This window comes from Pseudochaenichthys georgianus, chromosome 6, assembly GCF_902827115.2.
Source record: "Pseudochaenichthys georgianus chromosome 6, fPseGeo1.2, whole genome shotgun sequence".
NCBI lineage: Eukaryota > Metazoa > Chordata > Actinopteri > Perciformes > Channichthyidae > Pseudochaenichthys > Pseudochaenichthys georgianus.
This window is the reverse complement of record NC_047508.1, coordinates 5,735,439-5,758,318: the sequence shown is the minus strand read 5'-3', so window position 1 is coordinate 5,758,318 and position 22,880 is coordinate 5,735,439. Positions and strand designations below refer to the sequence as shown.

Here is a 22,880-nt window from a genome sequence, read left to right as displayed (position 1 = left end):
TGTGTACTAACTGATCTCAGGACGAAGCCATGCTCTACTTTTACACTGCTGTCCATGTTAAGTCTTTTCCTTATTGAACATTTATGATTCAATATTTGTATTCTGCTTCATAATTACCTAACATGTTATTTAGCTGACTGTTTTATCTATTATATACGTACACTTCAAATCACACACACACACACACACACACACACACACACACACACACACACACACACACACACACACACACACACACACACACACACACACACACACACACACACACACACACACACACACACACACACACACACACACACACACACACACACACACACACACACACACACACACACACACACACACACACACACACACACACACACACACACACACACACACACACACACACACACACACACACACACACACACACACACACACACACACACACACACACACACACACACACCTGCTCCCTCTGCCTGGGCTGAGCAGCCAGGCTCCTCAGCACAGAGCTGGCAGAGGCTGACACTTTTCCTCGCGGGTCTCTCAGTAATTTGGCCACAGCATGAAGTCCCTCTCTCCTCAGGCTGCACTCAGGAGGGCGCCGCAGAGCCTGCACGATCACTTCCTGGTCACATGACGCCAGGCTCTGCACCAACCACACTGTGGGAGGCAGGATATCACTGAGAACTGCCACTGTAACTATAATATCAAGCGTTTTGTGTGTGTGTGCAGGGGCGGACTGGGACTAAAAATCAGCCCGGGCATCTCGACTGGCCCACTTCGGTACCGGCCATCGGGATTCGTCCTGAACGTCCCGATGGCCAGTCCACCACTGTGAGTGTGTGTGTGGTAATTGAATAGAAATTAGATAAGAATAGATTTTTTGTTTGTTATTGTGGTTGTTTAAATGTTATGGTGTTTCTGGAGCTAGACTGCCCCATGTTTACAGGCGTGTGCCTCCCGTTGTCGCTGAATTTGGGAGAGCAAACTATTTTCACCTCTAAATGCCAACACACATTGAGACTGAGACAGATTGAGAGTATTTTGTTAAATAAAAACCCATTGTGAATTTTGGATAAGATTACATCTTTCCTTGTTGTTTAAATCACACCAGTCTTTGTGTGTGTGTGTGTGTGTGTGTGTGTGTGTGTGTGTGTGTGTGTGATACCTTCTTCTGCCACTTCAGTGACGTGTGTGTCCATGTCAGTGATGCAGTTGGCCTCCATGTAACTCCACAGCTGGAACAGTGTCACCATCACTCCGTCTCTGTTGCCTCGCCGTGGTAACCTCTGATCCAGCACTCGCTCAACTAGGCACAGGAACACTGGACACACACACACACACACACACACACACACACACACACACACACACACACACACACACACACACACACACACACACACACACACACACACACACACACACACACACACACACACACACACACACACACACACACACACACACACACACACACACACACACACACACACACACACACACACACACACACACACACACACACACACACACACACACACACACACACACACACACACACACACACACACACACACACACACACACACACACACACACACACACACACACACACACACACACACACACACACACACACACACACACACACACACACACACACACACACACACACACACAGGTGTTATCTCAGGACGCCCCCTGGACAGTGGCAGTACCCTGCAGGTGTAGCTGTACCTGTGTCGGCCATGCTGCTGGCCCTCTCCGGCAGGGTTCTGGAGTAGACTGCAGACAGAGTGAGCAGGAAGCTCTCAGCAGAGACGCTGTACACACTGCCCTGTCCCACACACTGTTGCCATAGTAATTCAGCACCCAGGCACAGGCCCAGCTGTGGTATCACTGACGGAAGAAGATGGGACTGAGTTAGTCTTTTGTATTTGGAGTGGTTCCTATCGCTTTGAGCATGGACCCTTGACCTTGTGTGAAGAAACCCCCTCAACTGAAAAGGTTCCCTTACTCACCTTTTGTACTAGCACACTTTAGATTTGTCTGAACCCATCAAAACTTTTTTCCAGATAGTTCCTTGCACAAGTAAGCATCATTTCAAAAAGAAACCTTGACATCAGGGGGAGGAGGCTTCAGGCAGAGAAGCTTTGTGTGTGTCAGATTTCTAACACAGACTGAGTCCATCAACATGGGATACATTTTAATTTGAATGATATGCAAACCATAAATGTATTGCGATCTAAGTCAGATCTTGTTTTTCTTTTATCCCACATTGTAACGGTACGTCCACACAGCAGCTTTTCAAAAATATTGAAAATCTTGGAGCTGGGCGTGTCTGACAGCTTGGGGATTTTTTGCGAGCAATGCGACCAACAACCAATCACACGAATCTCCCGCCCCCGACATACAAAGCAAAAAACCCCGGGGATTTTATGCGAGCAATATATATATATATAAACTCCCCAAACAAAACCTACCCCACTGTCTCTGCCACCTCCCTCCATGCTGGTTCCTCCGGTTTGTATCCCGTTAATAGTTCTGGTCGTAAAGAACCGGGTGATTTGCTACCGTAACTTCTCGTTTGGAATATGAGGAAATGAACTGCGGTCTGGTTCTCCCTGCTTACACGCGGTTTGATTGGCTAGCGCTTCTACCGTCAGATTTGCATAAACGTGTTTGATTGGCTGACCCTTCCAGCTCAGCTTCAAAAGTTGAACATTGCTCAACTTTTGAATCCTGGAAATCTTCGCTTCGCTCCCCCACAATGCAGTTCGGCGAAAAGCGAGGCAAAGTGACGTCATCCCCATTCAAAGTCAATGGGCAGAGAAGCGTTGGAAGCGGTGGAAGATTCGTCTAAAGCTGCTGTGTGGACGTACTGTTATATCTCTCACAGGCTCCGCCCTCTACTGGACTCTATGGGTACTACCCCTTGATCATATCATGCAAGCGTTCATCCACTGAGACTTCCATAAACGTAGCCGACCCCGGGGCGGGCCTACCTGAATGCGCGCGCATCTCACCGTATAAAAGGAGGCCACGACTCCTGACTGTCATCCTACACCTCTTCAGCGAGCAGGATTAAACAACCTGAGCAGTAAACGAGAAAGGAAAAGAAGAAAAGCATGGACTCACCACACCTCGAACACCGGGCCTGTCCGACATGCCCTGGCCTGATCGCGGGGTCTGATCGCGGGGGCTGATCCGCACCGGCCTGGGGCCGGACCACGCCGAAGACAGCCTAAGCCAGTCGCCGGCCTGCAACGCCTGCCGGATGATCCCTCTGCTAAGCGTGGGGATCATTTCCGGGTGAAGTTTGGCCCGCCGGGGGAGGCGGAGGATCAGGACCTCAAGGTGGTGAACAGAATGACGAGGTGCCATTCGTTTTCGCCATCCCGAGGGGCCGGGTGGCCACGGTCACGGAGGAGGAAGACGACGAGGACGCCTCGTTGTCTGGTACTTTCGGGTCCGGCGGCCAGGAGGGTCCAGCACACAGGTCTGCGCGTCTGGACTTCCCGGCGGTGATGACCCTGGCAGCGGAGCAGGTGGGCCTACCGCTCCTCCCACCGCTGCCACCGAGGCCAGTAAGCCACCTTCGACAGGGGTTTTACGGCCCGGTGCATCCGGCCTTTGTCTCGCCCCCGGTGCCAGATATCTGGCAGTGTGTGGAGACGTAGTGCGCGCTGGGCCCATACGGGGCTGGAGGGCTCTCCTCGTCTGCCTAAGAGTCCTCCACACACATTCTGCACGGGGTCAGTATCTGAGTGTGGGACATGGGACACTTGACAAAACGGTGTTGTTGGACGACAGCGCGTGTATACATCGGGCCTGTGAGAGATATAACGAGGGGTTACGTATGGTAACCCTTGTCATATAAGCACAGGCGGAGCCCTCTACTCAGGGCACTGTCTGTCCTATGCCGCTCGCTGAAGAGGTGTAGGATGACAGTCAGGAGGTGAGGCCTCCTTTTATACGGTGAGATGCGCGCGCATTCAGGTAGGCCCGCCCCGGGGCCGGCTACGTTTATGGAAGTCTCAGTGGATGAATGCTTGCATGATATGATCAAGGGGTAGTACCCGTAGAGTCCAGTAGAGGGCTGTGCTTATATAACAAGGGTTACCATACGTAACCCCTCGTTATACTTACTGCTTATTCCTAACTCTTTCCTCCAATTCTTGTATATAATGTATTTACATTAACATTGTTGCCATGATTCTTCAGCACACGGCACTGTTGTGACAAGATTTAGATAAAATGTGCGTACAATACTCAGATTGGCCCTGTGAAATAGTTGCATTTTGTTTATAAAATAAAAATAAAATCCAGATAAAATTGCAAAGTATTATAGGAGTTTATTTTAATATATGATATATTTAGACCATTATGCAGGCCTGGTGGACAAATAATAAATAATAATAATACATTTTTATTTGGGGGCTTCTTTCATAGCACCCAAGGACACCTTACAGGGCATAGGGTAATATAGGGAAAATTAAAACAGTGGATTTAATGAAATGTCAGCCGGGGTAAAACAAGACAAACAACAGGAAGGACTACAGAAGGACACAAAAGGACACAGAAGGACTACAGAAGGACACAGAAGGACACAAAAGGACACAGGCTACAGTTTATAAAGAAAATGCCAGTTTGGTGGGTTTTGAATGTTGTTATGGAATCAGACTGTCGGATATGTAGTGGCAGGGTGTTCCAGAGTCTGGGAGCCGAGCAGCTGAAAGCCCAAGCACCCATGGTGCTACGGACGAAGAGCGGAGGGTGCGGGAGGGGGTGTACTGCTGAAGGAGGTCGGTGATGTAGATGGGGGCAACTAAGGTTATGGAGAGCTGTATATGTAAGTAGAAGGTTTTTGTAGTCAGTACGGTAGCGTACAGGAAGCGAATGTAGTTGAGTGAGAATAGGGGTGATGTGGTCGGATGAGTTGGTGCGGGGGAATCTGTAAGGCAGATAAGCATTATAGTTGCTCTCAAAGGTTTGGCGTTAACTGTAAGACTTTATAAATATATATAATCTTCGGAATGCGTTGCAGGCATCACATTGTGTGATTGAGTGAATATTTGCAAAAAAAACATAACGTTTATCAGTTTGAACATTACATAACTTGACTTTGTTGTGCATTCAATTGGATATAGGTTGAAAATGATTTGCAAGTCATTGTATTCAGTTTTTAGTTATGTTTTACACAACGTCACAACTTCTTTGGAATTGGGGTTTGTATTATATACTATATATATTATTAAACGTTATTCTTTTCAAGATTTCACGTGCCACATAAAATGTGGTGCCAGGCCGCATTCGTCTCACAGGCCTTGAGTTCCACACATCTGCTCTGAGCAGATGAGGGATGTCTGCAGGTCATGCTGACACACAGAGAGAACAGGGCCACACAGATATAAAGACTGCAGCTGACCTTCAGCAGGCTGTCTGAAGCGCCTCGGGTTGTCCTTGGCGATGCGTCGGATGGTTTCGAGGACTTGAGCCTCCCTCAGCAGTCTGTCCAAGGCGTACATCTCTCCACAGCACAGGGGACCAAACATACCCAGACACTGCAGACATAACGTCACATATAACATGAGAAGATGAATATCATATAGTTTCAATGTAGGTGTTATAGAGTAGGAAAAAACTAATAGTGTGATAGGTTACAGACACTTTACTTCCTTTTGAAAAAGCTATGCCATACACTATTAATTCTTCAAATGATCATGCTACATAACCAGAGGTACTATGTATCTATCATTTGTATTCTTCTAAACCTTGTGTGAACTTTTATCTGAACTGTCCTGTATTACTATTTCTTTCCATAGCAGGTATCTCTGCTAAGCTGGAACCTTGACGGACTAAATTAAAGGAACACATGTTACACCAGCATGTGAGGCAGCCAGAGACCTCCCTCTGGCTGAGACATGACAAACGGCAGTGTGGCAGCTCTCTTACCAGCAGCTGGGTGCTGCACTTGTTGAGGTGGACCACCAGGGCGCAGTCTAACGTGGTGCAGCCTGTGGTGAGAGGGGAGGGGGGGCTGTCCCAGCCTCTGTCCTGCAGAGACCTGAACACACAGGAGGGATTTTTAATAAGATCCACGGTGTTGAGGGAGGCTTCCATCAACTCTGCTGGGGTCAGGGGTCAACTGGATGGAGCCTCTGAAGGCTCAATGAGATGCAAGCAGTGTGTGACTGCTTGTCATCAAGCCAAGAAAATACATCATCATAGAGTCATATATTTAGTTGGTTTTGTTCTTTTGAGGAAGGCTTTTCCAGCTCTGCGCTATAGTGATGGTACCACACAGCTCCACTAGATGGCAGCAAGATACTTTATGTACAATGAGATTATTCTGTACCAGGAGAGATATATTTACTGTCCCCTACCCACATCCACTCCATTACAGTGAACTTCGTCTGTAGTTACACTCACAGCTGAACGAGGCTCCCTTCTTTCAGATGGAGGGTATAAATAAAGCAGCAAGCTTTGGGACGAACTCCCCTCTCTCCAGCCGAAACAGGAAATGCCGTAATTTTTTGTATCAATAAATTATAACTACAATACAATTCTCAAAATCTTTAATGCTGTCTCTTGTTTTGTTTTAAAGTCTGATGTTTATGTTTGATGACATAAACATCATAATGTCTCCTCAATTCTAAGCCAATCACATGAGCGCGCCCCCACGAGGGTAGATTTCTTGCGTTCATGACGTAGCGCTTCATGTACACATTTTGCGCAGTCCGAAGCTGACAGCTCCATGGAGCCTGCCTGCAGGCGCTAATCTCAGGACACCTCCACTCTCAGTACAGCGCCACTTTCCAAACCATTGATGAATGCTTGTGTACACAAAAACGGCAGGCAAAACCGTTTTAAATGTGTGTTTCCTGTATGGCGAATACAGCTGCTTTATTTATGTCTTCTGTATGAAGCTGTTGTGAGTGTGGAGGGAGCAGCTACAGGTTAGCTTAGCCTAATCGATCAGTGCACTACGAAGCCAGTGCTAGACAGTGAACTGTCAACGGGGGGAGCCCCGCCGGTCATTATCGGCCGATATTCACTCTTAATAGTTTGATCGGTGCTCTCTATAAAGGCCGATCAGGAGAGCTGGATCTTATCGATATGGACATAAACGCGAGTGAAGTATAACCGGACGCAAGAGAGAGATCAGATCAGTTGCTGAGTCTGATGGAGACACGCTGCTCTGCATGATCACCTGATGCTCCGCCCTCTGTTTAGCGAGCTGACCGGACTGCGCAAAATGCGTATATGAAGTAATTTTACCCTCGTGGGGGCGCGCTCATGTGATTGGCTTAGAATGAAGGAGACATCTGATTGGCTATAGATAGAAAAAATTACAAGTACGAATCGGCTGACCGTCAGGGGAGTCTCAAAAAACCCACACACGAATGCACAGCGATCCGTGCACAGAAAGCGGTTTGTGTTTGCAGGTTCAAGGGATTTAAACGGGAAACTAATAAGTGAGGATCAAAAACACATATGTAAAACTTTTTTCTGTATTTGGATTTTATTTACATGTATATGAAACGGAATACATTTGTGTGTGCATTGAAAAACACAAGTGTGGATCCGGAAATACAAGTTTGAATGCTTCTGTGTGCATGTGTGTATTATGAGACTGTTCTGAGCCCATAGATAACCCACTCTCCCTCCACACTTGTTGGTCTGGAACGGCACTCAATGGAGTGGAAGTGTGTAGGGGTGGGGTGTAGGCGGCGATTTGGAACTGGGCCTGGATGTGGATTTACTACACTGAACAAAAATATAAATGCAACACTTTTGTTTTTGCTCCCATTTTTCATGAGATGAACTCAAAGATCTAAAACATTTTCTATATACACAAAATAACCATTTCTCTCAAATATTGTTCACAAATCTGAAAACATCTGTGATAGTGAGCACTTCTCCTTTGCCGAGATAATCCATCCCACCTCACAGGTGTGGCATATCAAGATGCTGATTAGACAGCATGATTATTGCAAAGGTGTGCCTTAGGCTGGCCACAATAAAAGGCCACTCTGAAATGTTCAGTTTTATCACACAGCACAATGACACAGATGTCGCAAGTTTTGAGGGAGCGTGCAATTGGCATGCTGACAGCAGGAATGTCCACCAGAGCTGTTGCCCGTGAATTGAATGTTCATTTCTCTACCATAAGCCGTCTCCAAAGGCGTTTCAGAGAATTTGGCAGTACATCCAACCGGCCTCTCAACCGCAGACCACGTGTAACCACACCAGCCCAGGACCTCCACATCCAGCATGTTCACCTCCAAGATGGTCTGAGACCAGCCACTCGGACAGCTGCTGCAACAATCGGTTTGCATAACCAAAGAATTTCTGCACAAACTGTCAGAAACCGTCTCAGGGAAGCTCATCTGCATGCTCGTCGTCCTCATCGGGGTCTCGACCTGACTCCGGTTCGTCGTCGTAACCGACTTGAGTGGGCTAGTGCTCACATTCGATGGCGTCTGGCACGTTGGAGAGGTGTTCTCTTCACGGATGAATCCCGGTTTTCACTGTTCAGGGCAGATGGCAGACAGCGTGTGTGGCGTCGTGTGGGTGAGCGGTTTTCTGATGTCAATGTTGTGAATCGAGTGGCCCATGGTGGTGGTGGGGTTATGGTATGGGCAGACGTATGTTATGGACGATGAACAAAGGTGCATTTTATTGATGGCATTGTGAATGCACAGAGATACCGTGACGAGATCCTGAGGCCCATTGTTGTGCCATTCATCCACGACCATCACCTCATGTTGCAGCATGATAATGCACGGCCCCATGTTGCAAGGATCTGTACACAATTCCTGGAGGCTGAACACATCCCAGTTCTTGCATGGCCAGCATACTCACCGGACATGTCACCCATTGAGCATGTGTGGGATGCTCTGGATCGGCGTATACGACAGCGTGTTCCAGTTCCTGCCAATATCCAGCAACTTGGCACAGCCATTGAAGAGGAGTGGCCCAACATTCCACAGGCCACAATCAACAACCTGATCAACTCAATGCGAAGGAGATGTGTTGCACTGCGTGAGGCAAATGGTGGTCACACCAGATACTGACTGGTTTTCGGACCCCCCCAATAAAGCAAAACTGCACGTTTCAGAGTGGCCTTTTATTGTGGCCAGCCTAAGGCACACCTGTGCAATAATCATGCTGTCTAATCAGCATCTTGATATGCCACGCCTGTGAGGTGGGATGGATTATCTCGGCAAAGGAGAAGTGCTCACTATCACACATTTGTGAACAATATTTGAGAGAAATGGTTATTTTGTGTATATAGAAAATGTTTTCGATCTTTGAGTTCATCTCATGAAAAATGGGAGCAAAAACAAAAGTGTTGCATTTATATTTTTGTTCAGTGTATTAACAAACACACATAGACAAAAACAGTTTGTGAGCTCTGACCTGCCACTTATGCTCCTCTTCTCTTCTCTCTCCTCCACCCCCTCACCCTCCTCCTCACAGTCAGACGTGTTGAGGAAGTCAAAGCTGCACAGAGCTGTTTCCACGGTGAGGCTGACCACGCTGGGGGAGCGGCTGTGCCTCCCGCCCTACACACACACACACACACACACACACACACACACACACACACACACACACACACACACACACACACACACACACACACACACACACACACACACACACACACACACACACACACACACACACACACACACACACACACACACACACACACACACACACACACACACACACACACACACACACACACACACACACACACACACACACACACACACACACACACACACACACACACACACACACACACACACACACACACACACACACACACACACACACACACACACACAATTTCATTTAGCTCAACCATGAAACTCAGAACAGCGAGAAACCTGAAATGACTTTTGCTTCAAATAAGCCAAACCATTTTATGTCTGAGTTTTAATGGCCGATGTGCAGTTAAAACAGTTCAGTCTTAAGATGTGAAGACTTTCTGCTGTTCTAGAAAATGTCTTTAGATGCCCACAATAGTTAAAGCTGAGCATGCACACACTCACACCCTAGGAAAATGTGGATCCAGCTTAAATTGCATTAACAACATTTGCCAAGTTAATTAGTGAGCCACATCTTACAGTGAAAATATAAAACTGTCATATCTCTTGTCTGACTTGGTTGGATACTCTGTGTTAAGGCAGGTCAGTGGCTCAGTTCCTAGCCCAGCAGTCGACATGTGTCCCTGGGCAAGAGACTTTACCGTAAATTGATAAAAGCATCATTGAAAGTCACTTTACACGGAGGTGGTGAATTATTCTAGGAGACTTTAACATCAACTGGAATGACAAACAAAATAGAAAGAGCTTACAACGGATCATCACGGATAATCACAAGTTAATACAACTAATGGATCAACCGACTAGAATAACCAAAACCTCCAAGACTATGATAGATTTATTATTTACAAACAAAGCTGACAGAATAGTTAAAACCTACAACTTCCTGACTGGTCTTTCTGACCATAATCTTATTATTTTTACCAGGAAACTCACCAAAAAAAAGGTTCATTGCCTCAGCTAAAACCCCTGCCTTCGGTTCACGCTTCATCCCCAAAAACCTGCAACAACGTTTTATGGAGGCAGTGAAAATGATTAATTTGGGGGACACTCTCTCCTCTGAAGATATTGGTGGAAACAGTAATCTGTTTATATCTAAAATTAATGATACAATGTCTTCCTTCTCAAGAAGAGGGTCAGTTAGGGACAGGAAGTAACATCATCTTCCCTGGCTGAATCAACAATGCAGGGTCTAATGAAATCTAGAGACCAACTATTGAAGCAGAGCTTGAAATCCGGACTATCCACTGATAAACAGAAATGCACTCATGCTCGTAACAAGGCAACACAAACAATAAGACAGGCCAAAGCGAACTTCTTCATCAATATAATTGACGGTGCGAAAGGTAACGGTAAAAAAGTTTGGCAAGACTCAAATAAACTATTAGGTAAACAAACAGGAAAATAATGCTCTAGAATTAAAAATCAATGATGCCCTGATAAAAGACCCTGCAGTGTTGGCCAGTTCTCTCAATGAGTATTTCTTAAATAGTGCTTGGGACATTACAAAGCTCTTCTCACCATCTGGGGTTTCACCCAGCCCGACTGTGTATACACACCCCGTTTTTGACCTGGAGGAAATCACAGAGGTGGAGGTAAAAAATATAATCTTAGGGTTAAGAGGTTCTAAGGCTAGGGATGCATATCATTTCGACACCAACTTTATAAAGACACATATTGACGGTCTAATAAAACCAATTACTATGCTAGTGAATCAATCTATCAGCAAAAGGGAAGTTCCATCGTCCTGGAAGGTGGCCACGGTGACACCGATTTTAAATCTGGGGATAAGGCTATGATGTCCAATTATAGAGCTATCAGCATCCTCCCCTGTGTCTCTAATGGCGCATTTCCACTATAGCGCGGAACGCGGTTTAAGCGTGCCGTGCCTGGCCAGTTTTTGGTTGCGTTTCCACTGGGCGTAGTACCGGCTAGCGGGTACTATTTCACTATTTTTCTGGCCCCATAAAATTGAGGTTCTTAGCGGGCCAACAACCAGGCTGAGTCGGGCTGAGTATGCTAAACTAGAGAGAGAGAATCGCTGGCAAGGGGGCTACAACAAAATGAACATATTTGACCGTGATTTAATTATAATACACGTTTCAAAATGATGCCATACTGATAGCGGTTAGTAAAAACCATGAATTAATGCTTTGACAAGTCTGCAGACAGACGGCAGGCGAAAAACCTTTTAAAATGCGTGTTTTCTAAATGGAGATCGGCTAAGCTAACGCAGTATGCTCCGACCGTCCACACTCACAGCAACGGCCTATACAGACATAAATACACCAGCGACTGTATTCTCCATGACACAGACAGTCTGTGGTTTGTACTTGTTTAACTTTTGTCTAGTTTCTGAACAGATATGAGGAGCTGTGAGCTCCGAGTGCTAAGAGCTAACTGCTGATGTTGTTTTTCAGTGGCTCACATTGATGATGACGTCACGGCTCTGCCTACACTGCGTTACTATAGTTACTGCCCCAGCTACTAAACTGTAATGGAAACACAGCATAAAGTGAGCCTGGCCTAACAAGACCTAACTAAGCCGAGCGAGGCCCTGCAATGGAAATGTGCCATATGGTAGCTGAGAAATGGGTGTCAAAACTAATCACCAAACATTTTGATAAAGGTTTCGCTCCACTCCACCCGATGCAGTTTGGTTTTCGTGCTCACCACTCCACTGAGACAGCTAACTGTGTCTTTGTGGAAAAGGTTAAATGTATGTTGGACACGAGCCCATATGTAGGTGCTGTCTTCCTTGATCTCAGGAAAGCATTTGACACTGTTGACCACCAAGTGCTCCTCACAAAGCTGACTTATTTCAATTTGTTGGCAGTTTCAATACATTTGTTCAAATCTTACTTATCGAACAGAAAACAGTGTGTTTTGGTCAACGGTGCCAAATCGCCCTATCTTGTCAACCCTGTTCGGGTTCCACAAGGTTCCATTCTTGGACCGTCACTTTTTTCACTGTACATTAATGACTTAATGCCTAATGTATGTCCTGAGTTGAATGTGCCGATAATGCAGTCATCTTTATACACGGGAAAAACACTGAAATGATCTCATCCTGTCTCTCAAATGCTTTGGACAAGGTTCAACACTGGCTGAACATTTGCTTACAGTTAAATGTAAAAAAAAAACAGTATGCATGATGTTCAGTAAACGACCAGTCAAAATCGAAGGATCCAACGTATTTTTAAACGGAGCAGAAATAGAACTAATCCCCCACTTCAAGTATCTCGGAGAGTCATAATGGACTCAAACTTCACTTTTAAGAAACCTATTAAGAAAGTATCCAATATTATTAAATTCAACTTGCAACATTTTAAACAAATCAGACTTAACTGTCAATGCTGCAAAGTCATACCTCCACTGTATGATTCTATACCACATTGAATATTGTTTGACAAACTGGTCGTTTGCTTGTGCCACAAACCTGAGACCCATAGAACAGCTGTACAAGAGAGCTATCAAGGTGTTTGACAGCAAGCCAAATTCATACCACCACTGTACCATCCTTGAAAAACACAATTTCTTCAGTTTTGACAATTTTAAGTCTTTTAAAAGTACGTGTGTTTTTTATAAATGTTTACATGGACTGCCCCCCCCCCCTCCCTTAGGGGAATTCATCCACAGAAAACACACTGGACGCTGCACTAGGTCAGAAACCAGAGGAGACTGTGAAGTCCACCGTAGACGGACCACTTTTGGACAAAATGTCCTCTCCATTAAAGGCAGCTCATTCTGGAATAGCCTCCCAACTGCGATACGGGATTGTCCCACTCTCAATAGTTTTAAAGGTCAACTCAAAGAATGGTTGAGCAACAAACAGACGTGCAATCACCGCCAAATGCACTTTAAAACAGGGGTATCTTCTCTTGCACTTTATATGTTGTTGCTGCTATATTGTACTGCCATGTGGTAAATACTTGTATCATGTATTTGTTTTGTGCTATGTTTATAAATGTCATGTTCTTAAATGTTTTATGTGAGGGACTGCAGATGGAAATGAGCTCAAAGCTAAAATCCGGCACATTTTTTTGTTTTAAGTATTCATTAATGTGCATTGTCCCTGTCAAATAAACGATTAAATGAAATGAAATATTACACCTAATAATATATTTAAAAAAAATCTTCTCCCAGCATTATTGATACTTTCTTTCTTCTATTAAGATCCCTATTAGCACAAGCATTAGCAGTAGGTATCTTCTTGTGGTCCACAGACACACAGTCAAACACAACCACTAAAACCACATAAACCCAACAAATATAAACAAAATCATCTCGTTCAGTGGTTCCCAACCTGGGGGGCGCCAAAGATTGCAGGGGGGGGCGCCAGGCCTCAGATTATTTGAGGCTTTATTTAGACTTTTTTCCTTATTTTTTTACATATAATTGTAACGCAATACATGATTGTCACTAAAAGCTTTGTCTCTACATTATAATAAAATATAAAAAATAATTGATTAATTAATTTGAATACAAATTCAACTTGGTAGCTATTATAGGCATAAAAAGACAGAAATTTATAATTCTTTCTTTAATAGAAATATTTCTTCTGCGCGTAAAGTGTCCAAACCAGGCTTGTCTGGATAAACTCATTTTTAAAACATAGTCATTGTCCATGCCGGTTTCAGTTGGATTATTTGTCACAGTTGCTCCGATCAGATCGGTCTCCTCCATTTTGTAGATTATTTACGACTTTTGAATCTACATAGACACATCGGCAAAATCCGGATTACTTTGAGCATGTGTTTTAAACAGTTGAATCCCTTTGTGAATTGTTTCCACTTGCGCCGTCCTTTAATTTCTTCATACAGCGGGAATCCAAATGAATTAATCCTGAGTCCAATAACCATCAAAGTCACTCCAATAGTGCTCCTTACACTTTCATCCTCCTTTAACAAAATACTTCACATTTATCCAGTTTGTGACAGTAGTTGTAGCATTTTTGAGACTTTGAAACTTTAATTACCGCTGTTTTGAATAAAAGCATCAGCGCAATATCTGAGATAAGCGAAAACCTGTTGATTATATTAATCAGGCTATAGTTAAAACTTTCTAACCAACCTACTCATTTTGAATGTTATTTTAAACAAAGATGGTGATATTATACCCAATAATATATACACTTTTTTTTTTCTTTGAGCCTTCATTGATCTTACTTTTATGATAAATATTATAATGGTCTCTTCAGAGTCAGGAGCATTTGTTTTTGCAATTAAAGTGAAGTTTTTAGCTACCCTCCCCCTGTGGAAGCATCTCTAAGCTCCGCCCCACCTTGAGTGTGACCTGCAGCAGCTTCAGCTCCTGCTCCAGCAGCTGCAGCTCGGGAAACTGTCCTCTGTAATCATCCAGGGAGGAGACCACGGCTGTCAGGGCGTCCTCTAGCCCGCTGTCCACCGGACCCCCGCTCCCCCTGGATGGAGACTCTGCCTCCGGGGTCTCCTCCTCCACCGACACCCACCGCGCCACGTACGTCACGTCCCCGCTCTCTGGGTGTATGTCTGGCTGTGTGTGTGTTTCTGAGTCCACTGGTTCAGAGGAGTGTGTGTCCTGTTGGTCTGTGGCATTGTCAGCCGTTGTGTTCTCGTCTGTGGGGGGGGTTCTGCTCTGCACCTCCATCTCTATGTCAGTGATGGAGATCCCGGAGGTGGGAGACACCCCCCCTCCGGACTGGACCGCCCTGTCCGTCAGCACGATGCCGTCGGCGCTGCTCTCACTGATGTGGCTCAGGGAGCGGGAGTAGCTGCTGGGGGGGTGGCTGTTGGTCACCCCCCCAGCAGCTATCGGAGACCGCTTCCCTGAATCCTCTTCCTCACTGTCAGCTTTTGTCGTCACAGTGACTGACTCCTCTTCCCTGTAAGTCAGATCATATCTCAGTTTGTTTTAGTTCAGATAAAACACATATCATTCTTAATTCTATTAGGTTCTCCATTAGCACTAGGTATCTTCCTGGGGTACACACACACACACACACACACACACACACACACACACACACACACACACACACACACACACACACACACACACACACACACACACACACACACACACACACACACACACACACACACACACACACACACACACACACACACACACACACACACACACACACACACACACACACACACACACACACACACACACACACACACACACACACACACACACACACACACACACACACACACACACACACACACACACACACACACACACACACACACACACACACACACACCACTTCAGGGGACATTACATTGACTTACATGCATTTCCTGGAGACTTATCCTAACCTTAACCATAACCAACACATGCCTTACCCTTAACCTTACCCTTAACCTTACCCTAACCCTAATCCTAAACCTAACCAAGTCTTCACCCTAAAATTAATGATTCCCCTTATGGGGACCTCTAATTTGTCCCCATAAGGGAAGCCAGTCCACACACGTGACTATGTAAACAGATGTAGGTCCCCACAAGTATAGTAATGCTAGACCACACACACACACACACACACACACACACACACACACACACACACACACACACACACACACACACACACACACACACACACACACACACACACACACACACACACACACACACACACACACACACACACACACACACACACACACACACACACACACACACACACACACACACACAACAAACGTAAAACAAACTTATCTCATATAACTAAGTAAGGAAAGAAGACAAACGAAAGTATCATCCTTACATCATCAAGCCGTACCATTAAACTACATTAACAAACAGAAACATACAATTCTTGGAAAAATATTCACAAAAAATAAATCATGGGATTCATGGTCCTTCGTCTAAAGTCCTTGTCTGAAAAAAATCCTTAAATTGTGTAAATATCTATGCCCCTTTTTTAGACATATTCACTTCCAAGAAAATGTTTTTCAAAAATAATAAAAAGTAAAAAAGAATAATACATCAAATAATAACAACAAAATAAGTAAACCTATTCGACTGAAAATCTTAATTGTACAGAACCAGAGTGCCTCTGTACCTGCTGCTCGGTGCTGGTCGTGCAGACGTGTGGGGGTCCTCACTGACGGGGCTGATTTTGTGGGTGGAGTTTGGAGTTGAAGAGGAGTCTCTTGGGCAGAATGAGATGTCTGGTTGAGGGGAGGAAGTCCCACCTACAGCTGGCTGGATGTCTGGTGTCACCACCACCGTCTGGAGAGGGACAGGGACACCATGAGTCACTGACAGTCAATCTAACACAGGGATGGGCAACTTTGATGGTGGTGGGGGCCACATCATTCATGTACTGGCCACCAGGGGGCCGCAGATTCACTTGGAACACACACACACAACAAATCCATGTGTTGTATGTAATTATTAACACATATACTAAGTCTGACATCTTCATTTACATTTTACAATCAAAGGGAACATCCCAAAAAAATGGGAACATCCTCTAATAAGCTCACTAAACAAATATCAGTTCACAGAATTGTTATTTCATTTTTACAAGTGGCATGTTTGTATTGAACAGGTTATTAAACAGTGGAATAAAACTATTTTAAACGATTGGAAAGCACGGGAAATGTGTGTGTATTGAGATGAACCATTAAGATGACATAAACATGAAGTCATGAACACTAACCCAGATGTTAGTTGTCTAACTTGAACCTAAAACACTTGTAGCTGTCAAGGGGTGAACTCTGAGGCATGAACTCAAATGCACGACTCAACTCAGACCCAGGTAGTGTTCAAAATAAAGACTTTACTGGTATTGTTGTCACAGTAACAAAACAGGGAAAAACAATAACACTCTTTCGAGGAAAAACAAGGACTATGATCATGAGCTTAGAGGAACGTAATATGTCCGTAGAGGAGGCTTGTACGTGTATCCTAAATGAGGAAACAAACTGACAATGGACAGGAGGGGACTAGCACAATATATACACAGGGTAAGGGGAAACAGGTGGAAACAATCAGGGCGTGGAAAACAATCACGGACACAGGAGACAGATAGGGGCGGGGAGCGTGGAGGCCTGAATGAGAGGGAGAATTACTTATTGGAATAAACATAAAGCACAGAACAAAGGGACATGACAAAACTAACATAAAGAATAAACTTTCACAATAAGTTTCTTAGACATGACAGTAGCCACTCTCTGCATTCCCCTTATTCCACTCTGCTGTTCCACAGCACCGCTCCCCCTCCCTCCCGCTGAAATTATGAATGAAAAGCGTAGTAATCATAGATAACACGGCAGGGTCCGTGACAGTTTGTTTTCATCTGATTTCAAATAAACAAAGTCTTGGTTTTAAGAATATTAAACTTGTTTCGCCAAATTCAGATGATAAATACAACTTTTAAGCTTGTAAAGGCATAATTACAAGAGGCAACTTAACGTCACAGCAGGCATAACAACAGCCGGTGTTTCTTGTGAGGGTTTCCCTGGGAAACAAACACAATACACACAAATGCGTCACAGATTATTTTGCGGTATTTGAAATCATGTTGTAGAGCGTGTATCTGCAGCAGCGGGTTGTAGCAGCGATGTTTGCAGTGAAGGACAGGTTGTTATCCAGGATAACACCCAGATTCCTTGCAGTCTGAGTCGGGGAAACAACAGAGGTGCCGATGTTGATAGTCAGGTCAAGAGTGGGACAATCTTTTCCCGGAAGGAAAAGCAGTTCAGTCTTGTCAAGGTTGAGCTTGAGGTGGTGAGCAGACATCCACTGAGAGATGTCAGCTAGACAAGCAGAGATGCGTGCGACGACCTGGGTCTCTGAGCGGGGAAAGGACAGGATTAATTGGGTGTCGTCAGCGTAGCAATGGTATGAAAAACCATGCGGGCTAATGACTGATCAGAGCGAGTGTGTGTATAGGGAGAAGAGGAGGGGACCAAGAACAGAGCCCTGAGGGACCCCTGTAGTTAATTGACAAGGGTCGGACTCGGACCCTCTCCAAGTAACCCTGTAGGTACGGTCTTTGAGGTATGAGGTGAGGAGGGAAAGTGCAGAGCCTGAAACTCCAAGTTCTTGGAGAGTGAAGGAGGATCTGATGGTTCACCGTGTTGAATGCAGCAGACAGGTCCAAAAGGATGATGACAGAGGAGAGGGAAGCTGCTTTAGCAGTGTGCAGTTCCTCAGAGACAGCAAGGAGGGCAGTGTCTGTTGAGTGGCCTGCCTTGAAACCAGACTGGTGCCGATCCAGAAGGTTGTTCTGATGGAGATAACAGGAGAGTTGTTTAAAGACAGCGCGTTCAAGTGTTTTAGACAGGAACGGGAGGAGAGAGACAGGCCTGTTTATCCAGGGCTTTTGATTTGGGAATGTCCGTACTGAAACCTTCGGTACCACGTCATCGATGAATTTCCAAATGTAGCAGATGACCGTGTCCGTGTGTGTGTTGATGTTATTGTCCTCAAACACACTCCAATCCGTAGATGCAAAGCAATCCTGCAGTGCTGAATCTGACTCCTCACTCCATCGCTGTACTGTCCTTGTTACCGGTCTGTCCCGTTTAAGTTTCTGCCTGCAGCAGCAGTGAGATGTGGTCTGATTTGCCGAGGGCGAGCCTTATATCCATGTCGAAAAGGGGAATAAACATGGTCCAGTATGTTTCCCCCGTGCGTCGGGCAGCTGATGTGTTGAATGTATCTCGTAGAAATTAAGTTAGTATTATTATGCCGTGCAACAGCGTGTGGATGTGATGTCGCCCCAGCAAGAAACACAAGATGTATGGGAACAAATAACACCATAAATATAAATAGATTTTTTGTGAATAGTCCCAATTGTTTTGATACATAAATGAGAACACATATTGAATGCAGTAGGTTTACTATAATTTCTAAAAATGGCAGAGAAATGACGTTATCAGAGTCACTCGATGCGTGTGGCCCTGTGTCTCATGTTTAGTTTGCCCCAGTCATGAGTCCAGACAGGAGGGATTCCCCGATCATTCCTGACAGTTTCTCATAAAGGGTGTCACCCCTTTCCAAAAGTCCCTACCGACACTCTGCCTGTATAAGGCTGTGTATATTTTGGCATCCACTGTTCCATTCACCAGAGAAGATTATTGACTTGTATCCCATCCCCATCAAGTACTTTGATTTCCCACACATGTACTTTCTTTTTGAGCCACTCAAGGCGTTTCCTACAATTGCAGGATACAAATATGAATAGGGGGGGGGGGGGTTCACTTACTATATATAGGCTACAGTGGGCATAACGGGAATCTTGCAAAGTTGATTGTGATTTATTAAGGGAAAAAGGCGTAGGCTGGTGTGTGCACTGTTTCATAAATCAGAATATTCATTTATTAATACTTGTGTAATGTTGAGGGAGGTTGTTAAAAATCACAAAACTCTCCTCCATACCTGCATCACCACCTCAACTGTCAATCAAGTATAGACCACACCCCTACCCTAGCTAATAAATCTCCGCCCTTCAGGCCGGTCACTCCCTTCTTTCCCTCTCAATACTGCAAGCAGAACAAAGCAAGTGAGTTTGCGTATGAACTTTTCACTTCTGTACATTACCCAATCGTCATTTTTAATTTAGATGTGAACAGATTAAATTGTATTTGTTATGCTAGATCCATATTGATTTATCCCATGTTGTGAGGAAAAGGTAGACACCCAACACTGTTAATGCATTAATGTCATATTTAAGACCAATTTTCCTCAAGGTCCTAAAGTGGTAGTGAGCTGCAGGTCCTATCTGTTCTATAGCTTATAGGCAGAAAGTCGAGAGACAGGATTGAACTGTGAATTAAAACGCTGGTGCCCATGCATATAATAAGGACGGAAACATGTATTAGTAAGTGATGGAGGGCTGAGATTGTATTGCACAGAATTGCATATGAAAATATCTTTAAGGTGTACAGCAACAAACAAAGTATTGTGTGAGGCCTGCATCCTTGTTATGCTGTTTGACATGCAAAGCCTTTCTTGATTAAATGCTCTGTTAGTAGACTTAGTGGTTATTAAACCCTCAGAGCACCTAAAACAAACAGAGTAAACATTGTAAACAGTGTAACAGTGTGTTCTGTACAGTGACAATTAAATATATCCTAATCCCTGTGGAACATGCTAACAAACACCATCATTTCATTGGCTAATCTGCTTTAGGACAGACTCAGCTCAAAGTGTGTTGATGGCAACAAAGGATGCAGCCTGACAGGAAGTGCTGCTCAGAGCCAAGCATGACTGTTTGCACTTAGGACCATTCCCAAACCGCCCCCTACACCCTACCCCTCCGTTTGCGCGTTCACGCGGAGGGTCCGCCATATTGAGGGCTGTTCCAAACCAACGAGTGTGGAGCGGTGTGGAGGGGGAGTGAGCTATCAAGCCCTCAAACAGCGAGTCTGCAGCGGTGCTGACTTGAGACCGGTCTCTACCTGACCGGAGTCACGCTGTGTGTGTCCGTCAGGAAACACGCTGTTTACAAGTAGTTCCAGCAAACATCCACTGATAAACTGCGATGTTAACAACCTCATGATGACCTCATATGTTTTTAATCTAGGATCACACCTGTGTTTAGTCTACTCTAGAGAAAGGTAAATGTGTGCATTTTATTATAAAGTTGTGTATATTTACAGACTGTTGCAAAAACTAAGAAGCTTATAAACATCAGGTTTCAAACTAAAAGAGCTTTACAAAAAAGCAACACAATGTAAGATGTTTGGAGTTTTATTTTAGTTATTAATTTACATTTTTTGTCTATGCTGATTTGAAACCGTTGTTACATACAGTTACGGCATTTCCTGTTATATCTCTCACAGGCTCCGCCCTCTACTGGACTCTATGGGTACTACCTTACCCTGCGAGCATTCTCCCACTGAGACTTCTATAGACGTAGCCGGCCTTGGGCGGGCCTACCTGAATGCGCACGCATCACACCGTATAAAAGGAGGCCTCGCCTCCTGACTATCATCCTTTTCTCTTCAGCAGCGGAAGTGATTCCACGAGAGACTGAGACGTTTGAAAGAAGAAGAAAGAGTCATCTTAACTCCAGGGAGTCGCCACTGCTAGAGACCCGGGCCCGGGGACCCGGGGACCGATGCTCGGTGGCTTCACATGATATAGGGTCGACCCTACTTCATCACAGGCCGCCGCCGCCGCTGCCCGCTGTGTGATGTCCCTGGGATATCACGCCGCGTGGCACTTTCCAAAGAGGATCGTGTTGATCTCCTGGGAGCCCCCGTGTTTACAGGTGGGCGTGTGCACGTGAGTGGAATAAACCGAGTGCTGTCAAAGCACTGTGCGGGTTCAAGAGACGCTATTGCCGACGTGCTGTTGTCAGAAAACACACCTTTTAGTGCTATCTAAAGGAGAGCACTATGCGGGTACAGGGACTCCAATGCAGTTTACCGTAGTAGTAAAGGCTGCATTATGGCGGAGCCCGCACTCACACAAGAGCGCGTGGCGGTGCGTTCAGGGACCTTAGTAAAACACACTACGCCTATAAATGCTGTTTACGTAGTGGTGAGAACAGCATTAGGGTGGAGCGCGCGCTCACACAAGAGCGTGCGGCGGTGCGTTCAGGGTCCTCAGTAAATAATCGGCCCTTTCTGTGTCAACCCTCCATGGGCAAATCTTCCCTTCGCGGGGAGTTTTGCGGCGGAACGGGTCACCAGAGAGAATCACAGCTTCATAGCTGCGGCCCCACGGCTGACGGCTTGTCCATTAACACAATGTTCTGGGCAATGGAAACTCAGTTGTGTGCTAACAAGGTGGAGGGACAGGACGGGGCCATTCACTCCAGTTTTGCAGCGTCCCACTGTACCACATGTCTATACACTGTACCACTGTATCACATGGACCACTGTCTTGTGGGTGTCCCACACCCACCTCTTTTATGGGCATGCAAGAGGTACATCTGTCCTCTCGAGAGGGGATGAGTTTCCTCTCAGCAGAGATTCAGGCTCTGGTGCAGAAACAGGCTGTGTCTGTTGTGCACCCTCAGCACAGAGAAAATGATCTTTATTCCATGTACTTCCTGGTTCTCAGGAAGACAGGGGAATTCAGAGCTATTCTAGATCTCCGCGGCCTGAATCACCACATTTCCTGCAGGAAATTCTGCATGCTAACTATGAAACAGTTACTGGGGCTGGTGCAGCCAGGCGATTGGTTCACCACCATCGACCTGAAAGACGTGTACTTTCATGTAGAAATTGCTCCAGAGCACAGAAAGTGTCTGCGTTTTGCCTTCCAGGGGATAGCCTACGAGTACAACAGACTGCCCTTCGGCTA

General features: G+C 45.3%; 1 protein-coding gene across 2 annotated transcripts in view; it reads right to left on the bottom strand.

Annotated features, from left to right (window-relative positions):
* The window catches only part of ripor1 (RHO family interacting cell polarization regulator 1), a 91,417-nt gene that overhangs the window by 5,989 nt on the left and 62,548 nt on the right, over nucleotides 1-22,880 (bottom strand). For both annotated transcript variants that reach the window (XM_034084900.2, XM_034084901.2), the window contains 8 exons: nucleotides 16,675-16,844; nucleotides 14,904-15,483; nucleotides 9,424-9,569; nucleotides 5,953-6,064; nucleotides 5,426-5,561; nucleotides 1,735-1,896; nucleotides 1,163-1,318; nucleotides 458-654 (listed from right to left, as the gene is read on the bottom strand). In XM_034084900.2, the coding sequence (XP_033940791.1) occupies nucleotides 458-654; nucleotides 1,163-1,318; nucleotides 1,735-1,896; nucleotides 5,426-5,561; nucleotides 5,953-6,064; nucleotides 9,424-9,569; nucleotides 14,904-15,483; nucleotides 16,675-16,844 (1,659 nt within the window). The remainder of the gene's footprint in view (nucleotides 1-457; nucleotides 655-1,162; nucleotides 1,319-1,734; nucleotides 1,897-5,425; nucleotides 5,562-5,952; nucleotides 6,065-9,423; nucleotides 9,570-14,903; nucleotides 15,484-16,674; nucleotides 16,845-22,880) is intronic.